Source organism: Orycteropus afer, unplaced genomic scaffold (assembly GCF_000298275.1).
Source record: "Orycteropus afer afer isolate SDZICR_OR568_19922 unplaced genomic scaffold, OryAfe1.0 scaffold00499, whole genome shotgun sequence".
In the NCBI taxonomy this organism is placed as follows: domain Eukaryota; kingdom Metazoa; phylum Chordata; class Mammalia; order Tubulidentata; family Orycteropodidae; genus Orycteropus; species Orycteropus afer.
This window is the reverse complement of record NW_006922086.1, coordinates 2,011,890-2,025,057: the sequence shown is the minus strand read 5'-3', so window position 1 is coordinate 2,025,057 and position 13,168 is coordinate 2,011,890. Positions and strand designations below refer to the sequence as shown.

General features: G+C 41.4%; 1 protein-coding gene across 1 annotated transcript in view; it reads right to left on the bottom strand.

Moving 5' to 3' along the window:
* Nucleotides 1–7,605: 7,605 nt before the first annotated feature.
* Nucleotides 7,606–13,168, bottom strand: part of KIZ (kizuna centrosomal protein) — a 415,288-nt gene continuing 409,725 nt past the window's right edge. The window contains exons 13-14 of the mRNA XM_042782893.1: nucleotides 9,598–9,641; nucleotides 7,606–7,709 (exon numbers count right to left, since the gene is read on the bottom strand). Of these exons, the coding sequence (XP_042638827.1) occupies nucleotides 7,606–7,709; nucleotides 9,598–9,641 (148 nt within the window). The remainder of the gene's footprint in view (nucleotides 7,710–9,597; nucleotides 9,642–13,168) is intronic.

Genomic DNA, 13,168 nt, shown 5'->3' with positions numbered 1-13,168 from the left:
GTATGTATGTGTTGTGATTTGAAAGTTTACAGATCAAATTTGTTTTCAACAGGTCATAAACATTTTGTTTCATGACATTTATAGCAATCCCTACAATGTAACAGCTCTCTTCCCACTTCCTCCCTGTTGTTACCTTTTCCCTGCAACCTTTCCTGTGCAGGCCTGCCTTCTGTGCAAATGTTGGCCTTCTGTTCTCCTATGGTTCATTGTTCTAAAGCATGTAGCTACCCAGGGTAACTGTTCACCTCACAGGCCTATTTTTTGGCTGGAAGTTAAGCCATAGGAGTGAGTTTAATTCCAGGCCCAAAGAGTCACTAGGGACTATAGTCTCAGAGGTTTCACCAGTCTCTATCAGTCCCGTATGACTTGCCTTTTTTTTTTTTTAAATAATTTTGAATTTTATTCCACATTTTTCTACTACGCTACCCAGGATTTCCAATGTTGATCCTTTCCCAAGTGGTTGTCAATGGTAGCTGGGTGCCATCTAGTTCTGGTCTCAGGGCCATGTAGGATGAGGTTCCCGTGGTCCTTTGGACTAATTGTTTCCATGTGTCTTTGATTTTTTTTCACTCTTCTTTGCTTTGGATAAGGAGAGACCAGTTGTATCTTAGATGGCTGTTTGCAAGCTTTTAACATTCAGTTACTACTTGCCAAAGTACAATGTAGAACAAAGTTTTTGTGTAGTATGTTATGCCAGTTGAGCTTGATGTCCCCTGTAACCATGGTCCTGAGAAAGCAGGCCTAGGTATTTGGCTGTGGTTAAGAAGTTACCATAATCTTGCCCACTGTTAACTCTATTATATATATAGACATTCTTACAGCACATACAGATATGTATATAGAAATGTCATCTATCAAACTTATATATTCCTTTTTGCCTATACATAATTGATCATTTTGCCATCTACATATCCAAGAAGGTTCCACAGTATAGTGGTTATCACATTTGTTTTACATGTAGAAGGTCCTGGGTTCGAGCTCCAGTGGAATCATGATTTTGGATGGATCTTGGCTGAAAGCACAGAATACCAGAAAGATGTTTACCTGTATTTTGTTGACTAAGCAAAGGCATTTGACTGGGTGGATCATAACAAAGTATGGATAACATTGTGAAGAATGGGAATTCCAGAACACTTAATTGTGTTCATGAGGAACCTGTTCATAGACATGAAGCAGTTCAAACAGAACAAAGGAATACTGCATGGTTTAAAATCAAGAAGGATGTGGGTCACCACACTTAATCTGTATGCTGAGCAAATCATCCAATATGCTGGACTATACGAAGAAGGATGCAGCATCAACGTTGGAGGAAGACTCATTAACAACCTGTGATATGCACATGACACAACCTTGCTTGCTGAAAGTGAAGGTGACCTGAAACACTTATTGATGAAAATCAATAACTACAGTTTTCAGTATGGATTACACCTCAACATAAAGAAAACAAAAATCCTCACAACTGGACCAATAAGCAACATCACGATAAATGGAGAAAAGATTGAAGTTGTCCAAGATTCATTCATGTCATTTTACTTGGACCTACAATCAACACCCATGGAAGCAGCAGTCAAGAAATTAGATGTAGTATTGTATTGGGCAAATCTGCTGCAAAAGACCTTTTTAAAGTGTTAAGAAGCAAAGATGTTACTTTGAAGACTAAGGTGCACCTGACCCAAGCCATGTGTTTTGGTTACCTAGTACTGCTCTGACAAGAATATATACTACAAAAGGGATGGCTTTAGCAAACAGGAGTTTATTCTCTTACAGTTTGGAGGCTTTAAGTCCAAGTTCAAAGTGCCACGCTCTAGGGGCTGGGTGAAAGCCCCTGAACCTTAGGCTTCAGCTCTGCCTCCTGCTCCTGGCTCACTGGAGCTAGACAGAGGCTTTTCTTCATTTAGGCAGCTGCTGGCTGCTGAGACCAACACGCCCAAGGTTGACAAGTAAAAAGGCACAGTCCTGATATTACCAAACCACACGGCAGGCCATTAATTCAAGTCTATTGAAAGTCTCAAGGTCAGCAGAGCATGGCAGGGTTCTAAACAACAACATGGCTACATGAAGGGGTCAAGCATGCCATAAGCTAGAGACCATTCCCCAAGGCTACTTCTTATATACAGGAAGCAGACTGTATCCCTAAGGCAGCTACTCAATTTCTCTCAGTAGATTCTACCATGAAGTTGATCACCAGTCTCATCATGGGGAATACTATATCTAGCTGTCCAGCTACTCAAACAGGCCCAGGCAAGTTGACACACAAACTTAACTACCACACCATGGTATTTTCAATTGCCTTGCATATTTGTAGAAGCTCTGGTTGTGTAGTGCCTAAGGCTTCTGACTACTAACCATGAAGGCTGGAGGTTCAAACTCACCAGTCACTCCATGGAAGGAAGACTGGGCAATCTATTTCTATAAAGATTTACTGCCTTGGAAACCCAAAGGGGTTGCTATGAGTTGGAATTGACTCAATGGCAGTGAGTTTTTTATTTTTTTTCCCCCATATACTTGTGAAAGCTAGACAATGAATAAGGAAGACTGAAGAAGCCTTGATACCTTTAAATTGTAGTGTTGGTGAAGAATACTGAAAAAATCAGAGACTGTCAGACAAACTAACAAATCTGTCCTGGAAGTGTAGCCAGAATGCTCCTTAGAAGTGAGAATGGCCAGACTTTGTCTTACCTACTTTGGACCATTACATGGAGAAGGAATATTATTCTTGGTAAAGTGGAGGGTCAGCAAAAAAGGGGAAGATCCTCAACAAGATGGACTGACACAGTGGCTGCCACGATGGGCTCGGGTATAGAAAGGATTGTGGAGCTGGCACAGGACCAGGCAGTGTTTTGTTCTGTTGTTCGCAGGGTTACTATGAGTCGGTCAGCACCTAACACCACCACCACACATATACCCACCAGTAGATTGTTATGTCTGTACCTCTTAGGAACCTCTCCATGTCTTCTTCTTGTGAAATAATTTTAGATTTACAGAAAAACTGCAAAGATAATATAGATAGTTCCTATATCTCTCACCCAGTGTCAGTTTCCCCTAATGGGATCATCTTATATTACTAAGATGCAAAACTAAGAAACCAGCACTGGTACATTACTATTAACTAAACTTCAGACTTTATTTGGATTTTACAAGTTTTCTCTTGAATGTTCTTTTGTTTTTTTTCGTTTGTTTGAAGATCCAACCCAGGATGCTACACTACATTTCATAGTCATTTCTCCATTTTGTCTGGTCTGAGTTTCTCAGCCTTGCCTCACTGTTCATGACCTGGACACACTTAAGACTGGTCATGTGTTTTGCTGAATATTCCTCAATTTGTCTGATGATTTTCTTATGATCAGATTGAGATCATGATATTTTGAAAAGAATACACACAAGAAAAGTGCCCTCTCATCATACCAGGGGCTACCTAATAGCTACCTGATAGCTCTGGTAATGTAGTGCCTAAGGCACTTTACTGCTAACCAGAAGGCTGGCGGTTCAAACCCACCAGCCACTCCTCAGAAGGAAGATGGGGCAATCTACTTCCGTAGTGATACTGCCTCGGAAAACCAAGGAGGGGTCGCTATGAGTCGGTTCCGACTCAATGGCACATAACAACAACAAACCTGATAGCCACTTGACTTATCACTGGGGCTGCTAACCTTGGTCACTTGGTTAAGGTAGCGTCAGCCAGGTCTTTACATTGTAAAGTGTCTTGGTTCTCTAGTGCTGCTATAACAGAAATACAAGTGGATGGTTATAGCAAACAGGGATTTATTCTCTTATGGGTTAGGAGGCCGAGTTCAAAGTGCCAGCTCTAGGGAATGGGTGAAGGCCCCTCGACCTGGGCTTCAGCTCTGCCTCCTGTTTCAGGCCTAGCAGAACTGGAGGCTTTTTCTAATGCAGGCAGTTGCTGGCTGCTGAGGCTAATGAACCCAAGATTGACAGGTAAAATGGCACAAACCCCAGGTAAACAGGTACTCGGCAGGCCACTGGTTCAAGTCCAGGAACAATTCCAAAATTGGCATGTAACATGGCAGGACACTGCATGAAGTCTTGGCCAAATGCAAGATCCAAACGTACCAAAAAGCTAGAGGCCTTTCTCAAAGCTTGTTCTTATATACAGGAAGCAGGGCACACCCCGAAGGCAGCTATTTAGCTGCTCATAGTAGATTCTTGTGAGTTGATTACCAATCTCATCCTGGAGAACTACACCTAGCTGCCCAGTCACTCAAAACCACGGTCCAACAAGTTGACACACAACCTTAACTACCACATAAAGTTATTCCTTTCCCCTTCTCATACTCTACCCTTTGGAAGTGAGTCACTAAATTCAGCTCACTCAAGGGAGGGAAGAAGCAGCATTAAGTTTCACCTCCTGGATCGGGGAGCACTCATATATTATTTGGAATTTTTACTAAGGAAGATTTGTCTATTTGGAGATTTCATTTTAAATGCATTTCCCCCCTTTCTGCTTCTCCAGATTATTTCTCAACAAACATGCATTAATAATTACAAACAAAACAAAATAAAACTAAGCTATAGAATTACTGTCTCCTGTTACTACTTTGAAGAGCTTTAGTGGCATAGTGCGTAAGGCATTTGACTGCTAATCAGAAGGCTGGTGGTTCAAACCCACCAGCCACTCCTCAGAAGGAAGGTTGGACAATCTACTTTTGCAGTTATACTGCCTCAGAAACCCAAGGAGGGGTCGCTATGAGTCGCTACTTGGGGTGGTTTTTATTTCATTCTTTAGAATTTGCTTTTACAAAACCCCAAATCCAGAGGATTGGAGGAAACCCAGTTCAGCTACCATTTTATAGACAGGAAACACCCAGAGAGATGCTCTGGATACTGTGCCTGCTGTCCCGAGACCTCATTACACTTCACAAAGGGGTGATTTCCCTGCTAAAAGACTCCTTTTGGCTGCCATTGCTCAGTTCTGTACATGTCCCCCTGCCCTCTGCAACTGTCAGTAGAAAATATCAAACACCTTCAAAGACTTATTTCAGAGCAGGGTCACATCCATTGGTATAGGGGTTAGGACTTTTAACATATCTTTTTTTTTGTGGGATACAAACCAATCCATCACAGGAATTATCTGTCATTTTGATTTTCATTTCTCTGGTAGCTAATGATATTGAGCAACTTTTCATGTTCTTAGCCATTTGTCTACCTTTTTTGGAGAAAGGTCTTGTCATGTCCTTTACCCATTTCTAAATTGGATTATGTTTTTTTTTATTATTATTGAGTTGCATGTGTAATTTATATACTCTGGATAAAACCCCAAGCCAACCTATTGCCATCAAGTCAATTCTGACTCATAGAAATCCCATAGGACAGAGACTGCACCATTAGGTTTTCAATGTTTTAAACTTTGTGGAAGCAGACTACCACATCTTCTCCTGCAGAGTAGCTGGTGGGTTTGAACTGCTGACCTTTCAATTAGCAGCGAAGAGCTTAACTACTGTGCTACCGTTATATTCTGAATCCAATTCCCATGAGATATATAATTTACAAAAATTTTCTCCCATTCTGTGGGTGGACTCTTTACTTTCCCAATGCATAAAAGTTTTAATTTTGATGAAGTCTAATTAATTTTTTCTGTTGTTGCTAGTGCTTTTGGTTATCATAGCTAAGAAACTATTGCCTAATGCAAGGCCATGGCGATCTATGCATTTCTTTATAAAAAATTTTATAGTTTTACATCTTACATTTAGGTCTTTAATACCTTTTGAGTTAATTTCTGTATATAGGAAGATGTAAAGGTCCAAATTCAATCTTTTGAATGTGCCCATCCAGTTATCTCATTTCTTAAAAAAGCTCTTCTTTCCCCATTAATTGGTCTTGGTACTCTTGTCAAAAATTGACCATAAATGTGAAGATTTATTTCTGGATTTTATATAGATCAATGAAATATTGAGCCAGCTGAGTCAATAATCCACTTATCTATATGTTTATTCTTATACCAGTACCACATTCTTTTATTTTTATTTTTATTGTGATTTGGGTGAAAATTTATAGAGCAAATTCACTTTCCACACAGCAGCTCACGTATACTATCTCATGACATTGACTGCAATTGCCTACAATGCAACAGCCTCCCCCCCGCAACTTCCTTCCCATAGTTACCTCTTCCCTGTGTCCTTCCCTCTCATGCACTCTTGCCCCCCGAGCTTCCTCCCTGCACATACACAGCCTTTCTATCCTCTCATGATTGACCTCTCCAAGGAGTGTATCTACCTAATGTTAATGTTCAGCTCATATGCCTGTCTTTTGTTTGGGTGGAAGCTACAGGAGTGGGTTCAATTCCATACCTGAGGGGCAGCTAGGGGGCCATAGTCTCAGGGGTTCCGCCAAGCTCCAACAGACCAACAAACCTGGACTTTTTTTTTTTTTTTTTTTAAATGATTTTGAGTTTTGTTCCACATTGTTCTCCCACTCTATCCAGGATCTCCTACATAGATCCCCCTCTCACTGGTTGACTCTGGTAGCCAGGCATGATCTAGTCTTTTGGTCTCACAGTCATGTAGACTGAGGATCTCATGGTGCCCCAGTCTCTTGGACTAATTGTTTTCATGTGTCTTTGGTTTTCTTCATTCTTCTTTGCTCTGAAAGAGGACAGACCCATCACTGCATCTAGATGGCTGCTTACAAGCTTTTAAGATCCCAGTTGCTACTTGCTAAAGTAGGATGTGGAACAATGTTTTTGTGTAGTACATTATGCCAATCAATTGAACTTGATATCCCCTGCGACCATCGTCCTGAGCCCATAGGTCCAACTACTCACTCCCTCCAGGTAGCTGCCTGTGGCCAAGAAGTGACTACAACCTTGATCCTTCTCAGTTCTACCATATACCCAGTACCACATTCTTTTAACTATTATAGCTTTTGTAGAAAGTTTTCAAATAGGGAAGTGTGCTACTCCAACCATGTTTTTCTCCTTCAAGATTGTTTTGGCTATTCTTGTGCCTTGAATTTCCCTTGGAAGTTTAATGGGCACTGCATTCATCACTGTACTTTTTTAAAAGAATTAGAAATATATAAAACCAACAAAACAATACAAAACCTCACTGCCACTGAGTTGATCCCAACTCAAAGTGACCCCTCCTTCGGTTTCTGATGAGGTAGAGGTATCTCTACGGAAGTAGATTGCCCCATTTTCTTTCCGAGGAGTGGCTGCTGAGTTTGAACCGCCGGGCTTCTGGTTAGCAGTCAAATGCCTTAGGCACTATGCCACCAGAGCTCCCCCAAAATCAAACTTACTGTGGTCACGTTGATCCCTACATATAGAAACCCCTCCTTGAGTTTCTGAGGTGGTATCTCTATGGAAATAGATTGCCAAGTCTTTCTTCTTAGGAGTGGCTGATGGGTTTGAACCTCCAGCCTTCTGGTTAGCAGTCAAATGGATTAGGGACTACGCCACCAGAGCTCCTAAAAACATATAGGTTGTTTCATATCTACATCACAGAATATCACTTAATCAGCTGTGTAGTCCCAAGTCTTCACATTAAACAATGAGAAAACGTAAAAAGATTCATTTATTGTAGACAGCACCTATGAACACAAGATTTCAGTTTGTTTAAAGGCTTTATTTCTAACAGACGCTACATATTATTAATCATAAAAATCATCAAAATCATCAGTAGATGTGTTATGGTTTCTAGGACGTAAAGCAGCTTCAATTTCTGAGTTGCTATCATCAGATTCACCCCAGAAGGCTAGAAGACAAAACCAGACAGCCAGTTAACATCTCTGCACTCTAATTAGTTCAGCTTAATTGTTTATGAAATAGTACAGCAAGAATGGCCAATTTGAGCAGTGGCCTGCAAAAGGCTTAGCAGGGATACCACATGATGTACCTGACTAGATATACCCAGAATGCAGGTCAATACTGTACAGATTTTTTTTTACTTCACAATGAGTTCATTCTATTGTTATGGAAAATACTTCACAGAATACTTCCTTTTACATTCTGTTGTACCCAACTCTTTACCATAAGATAAGGGATTTAAACTAAGGGTCAACACAGAAGCAGGGTCAGCTGGGGTGTTTTACTGGGCCTGATACCACCTCACTTTACCTACTCCTCCACTTTTATCACCCTTTTTCTTTACAAGAGTAGAGAAGAGAAGGGAGAGACATAGTGGAATAAATAGTGATATTGATCCTGAGATTAGGACTTGGGTGTATGTTGTTTATTTGGGAGGCGATCCCAGAAACCATGGGGTGGAAGGATGGGGAGAGTAATACAGGGAGGAGAGGAAGCCAATGAAGATAGGTTAAGGAGCGGGTGCTGGCAATGGACAAATAGGACTCCATTCTGCTGGGGACCCACTGAGTCTGTACAGGATACACACCAAAGTGTTTTAGCAAAGAGTAAAGAAGTAGGGTTATTTATCCATCAACTCCCATCTCTTCACTGTTTGGGGGTTGTTCTCGGCGTGGCCTGACAGGACGTGGTGGAGATACCAACAGCATTTGCTACACTGAAAATCTCTTAACATTGACTACTAACATCTACACAGTTTTACCTTCCAGCTCTGTACTGACTTCTTATATCTGTTCCCATTTATTCCTTCACCACCCTGGTAAGGTAAGTATTACTATCTCCATTTCACTGAGCAAATTGAGGATACAAAAAGTAAAGTAACTGGCCAGAATCACATCATTATTGTGTGGTTAGGCCAGGAGTCATATTCACGTTATCTGATTCAAACTCATGCTCTCAACTACAACCCATTGGGGATACAGTTGAAAGAGACAAGAGCAGACAGAATCCATGCTCAGCAGGGGATATGCCACAATGTTACTGTGGAAGGACAGTTAGATTCTTCCTGTGACTGGGGCCTTGATGGATGAAAAGGAGCTCAATGAACCAAGGAGAAGGGAAAGAACTTATTACAGAATGGAGAGCATGTGCAAAGTGACAGTGGTGTGTCTATTTGGAGAAAGTTGATTGTGGCTAGAGCCAAAGAGGGTAGGACCTTGGGAAGGACTAAGTAGGAAAGTAGGTACAAAGCCAGGCCACAACGGGAAAAAGTTTGGATTCTATCCTTCAGGTAGTAGGGAGGCATCAAAAACTCTAAAATTGAAAAATAAGAAGGTTGAGTCAAGTTTTGGGTGCTGATAGTTAGGCGGAGGATAGCCAGAAGTTGGGTAAGGGCTGCATATGAAGATAAGAGTCTACAGGAAGAGCCCTTTCATGTCATAAGCAGTGGGTATTAGCAAGGCATTAATAGCGACAATAGGAAAAGAGGCAAAAAACATTTTGTAGGTAGAATAAACTGGTCTTGGTAATCAATTAGATGTGGAATTAGGATCCTCACTACTTTATACCTATAAATTAAAATGCTAATGAAACACTTGTGGCCCATCACACCAATATGCACTCAAGTCACAGATCCTAGTTACTGTTGATGGTGTCTCCAGAACCCAGAAACTAAGTCTCTCAGAGACTAAGATCACCCTGGAGAGCCACAAGAGCTTCTCCTTTGATCAAAGACATGCTCCAAATCCCATATATATGGGAATAGATGACAAATACACATTTCTGACAACTTTGTTAAAATACAAAATGAAGATCTGGTCTCCTGTTTTTTCTCTTACCTTTAGATTTTAAGTCGGCAGTTAGTTCCCTTTTGTTTTCATGCCTGTAAAATAAAGAAATGGCCTAAGTCCTGGAAAAAAGTGAGAATCAGACTAATATTTTCACAATAAGCGCATTACAGAAGGAGCAGATGTTGTTCACCAAAAGGCAAGCAACTGCATATTTATTCTCAAAGTTTGAAAAACCAAAAGATGTCAGGACCCACTCTGGCAGGATATCTCTGCCTGACAGCATCACCACTGGCCCCATCTGCATCCACCTCCACTAGCTCTGTGGCGGAGATCCGCCAGATCTTAGCACTCTATTCCTCTGTGCACCACCATGCACCAGGCTGCTACCAGAAAATGATCACATGGACAGTGAGGTAAAGGACCTGTTTCATTTAACAATCCTCTGAAAAACACTTTAGTACTTTTGTTGTTGATATTGTTATGTGCTGTCGAGTCAGCCCAGACTCACAGAGACCCCTCCTTGGGTTTCCAAGGCGGTATCACTATGGAAGTAGTTTGCTCAACCTTCCTTTCAAGGAGTGGCTGGTGGGTTTGAACCCCCAGCCTTCTGGTTAGCAGTCAAGTGCCTTAGGCACTATGCTAGCAGAGCTCCTTCAGTACTTTTAGACAAGTTAAAATGAAATTATTTGAAGTAGGGAATTCAAAATGTTAGAATGCAAGGATAAAAATGTTGGCTAGTAGACAGTCTTTCGGAGTGGGCCCTTTCAGGAGTTCCTGTAACTGTAACAACTTAAAACATCCCTTTGGGAGTCTTGTTCATATTTTTATTATACTTAAACTCTTTAAGGTTCACACTGAATGGTCAAAGGAGATACTTTCAAATAAACTGCTACTTGTGTATAGCTTGAAATTTTGATATTCTTTCTCATGTTTATGCCAATTAGCTTGCAGATGCCATGCTTCCAGATGGGATACCCTAGTGTGCTGTCTCCACTGCTCTTCCCATAGGTCAGGATCCTAGTTCCCTGGATGCAGAAAACTCTGTGAATTCATCACATCTATTCCTCTGGACCAGATATGAAATACTTGCCTTTGGCCATTGTTGCCCTAATTTACATTTTATTTTAAGCATTTTTTTTTCCAGTAAAATAATTTCTACTACTCAAAAACCTCACTGCTGTTGAGTCGGATCCGACCCATAGAAACCCCTCCTTAGGTTTCTGAGGCAGTATCACTATATAAGTAGATTGTCCAATCTTCTTTCTGAGGAAGCCTTTTGTTTAGCAGTCAAAAGCCTTAGGCACCAGGCTACCAGAGCTCCCAATTTCCAATAAGGTTATCATTTTCTATGCTCTAGATATTCTATGCTCTAGATATTCTACTCATTTTCTAGTATCTGTCAAGGATCCCTTTAAACTCAGCACTTGTTTCTTCATGATCAATTCATTGCCTGTGGCCATTTCTTCAGGAGAGTGGCGGCCCCTCAGACCATCTGAAAGGGTCCAAAAATTACTGTCGGTCACAGAAGCTGCAGTGAGGTGGGCACTGATGTCGTCAGTGCCTGAGAAATTACTTTAAATTAGAACACGTGCGTATACATGTGCATGCACACAAACACACAGAAAGTAAACACAGATATCTGCCCACCTCCCCTAATAAGAGGGCACTGGGCTAGGTGCTGGGGAAGAGGTGGATTATGAAAAGGTTGTAGAAGTTGGGGAAAAAGCAAGATCCTTGCTGGCTGGGGTGATTGACAACATGGGGTTGAGTAAGCCATGTGGCTATAGATCCCTGAGAAAGCAAGGCACCCCTGGACTTTGCTTTTTTGTAAGACAGGATATTACAGGCAGAAACTGACAGGCAGGATGTGGTACAATGTGGCTGTGGGGAGATGATGTCAGCAAGGGTACAGAGCTACATGTGATCTCCTGGCCAGATCCCCATGGCTTTTGCTTCTTTTCTGAGATCGCATGCTTGTGTGGCTGCTTCAAAAGTATCTCACAGTCAATATGCCTATTCACAACCAAACTCATAATAAACTCCCTCCAAGTTTGGTCCCTCGCCTACCAAACCAGGTCCTTCCTCCTGTCTCAGCAAGTGGCACCCCTTCCCTCCAGTCCCTCCAGCCCTTTCCTCCACCCTTCTCCCTCCCTCACTCTTTTAGGGCTTAGTCGTGCCGAAGTTACCTTCCAATGTCCTCCACTATATCCATTTGCACTGGCACCACCCTGGCCAACACCTTCAGTATCTCCTGCTGGATCTCTGCAACAGCCTCCTAATCAGTAGCTCCATATCCATTTCCTTACAATTTATTTTCCACTCAAAAGCAAGAGTGAGCTTTTCAAAACCCAAATCTAATCACTGCTTCATTTTCTTGCTTAGAAATCTTCAAGGCCTTCCTATTGCTTCAGCATAAAAACCTAAATCCTGAATAGGGCCTCAAAGGTTGATCCCCTAGATGGGGTTAGGCTCTCCTGCTTTAGCCCTCTCCATTTCTACCTCTCCCCACTTCCCACCACTTAGTTCTTGCCAGTGGTTGTTTTACATCCGTTTCTGTGACTAACTGATGAACTACCCCTTCCCCTCTAGACAGTAAGCTCCATGAGGGTAGCTACCATATCTGTTTCAGCTCACCTGAGCAACATAGTGCTTAACACATACCAGGAGCTCAATGAATATGTGGAATGATTAATGAACCTCACTAAGTAAGGTACTCAATCAGTATTCAGTGATACATTAATTGATTTGCATGTTTTTACACCTATTCCTCACTTATTGACTATCTCGTCATTTGCATTTATGACAATACTAAAAAATCTACTATCTATTTTGTGCAATAATGATGTACATTTGGCAGTAAGGAATGGGAAGGTGCAAGGCCACAGTAACACTAGCAATGATGGTTAAAGTTATGTGTCAACTTGGCTGGACCATGATTCACAGTGATTTGGCAGTTAGGTAATGATCTAATTTGGCAGTTATGTAACAATATAGTCATCGTCCATTTTGCGATCTGATGTGGTCATTCTCCATTTTCACATAATGCTGAGTTTTGCATAACAACTTGGTCTTTGGAACCTAAATGTATCAGTAAGTGAGGAATGGGTGTACTTAATTGCTCAATCTTCTAACAGGGGCACAACTGTGAAAACTCCTGAGCTATAACCAAACACCTTGAAGAAGGGGTAAGCCACTGGACCTGTGGGATCAGGACCATAGTTGCAGGGGACATCAAGGTCAACTAGCATAACACAATCCACAAAGACACTGATACACATCCTACTGGTTCTATGACTTCAGAACCAGGTTGTTCGAGTGTCATGCTGGCAAAAGAAAAAAGCCACATACAGTGTTGCAAACATTACCACATGAAAACTATATATATAAACAAGTATTAATAGTCACTCAACTTATCAAAAGCAAGTCAGCCAACAATGTGAAGGTGACCCAGAAGGCATGTCAAATGACCTATATTTTCTGCATGGGACTTTCTAGTAAAGCAGGAAATCTTGAAGCCACTTCTCCATGAAACCACTTGTGCTTGATTCTGTTTGTCCTGTAGTCACATAACTCACTTTTCAGAACATTTAAGCTACAATGAGTCAGTGAACATCCTAGC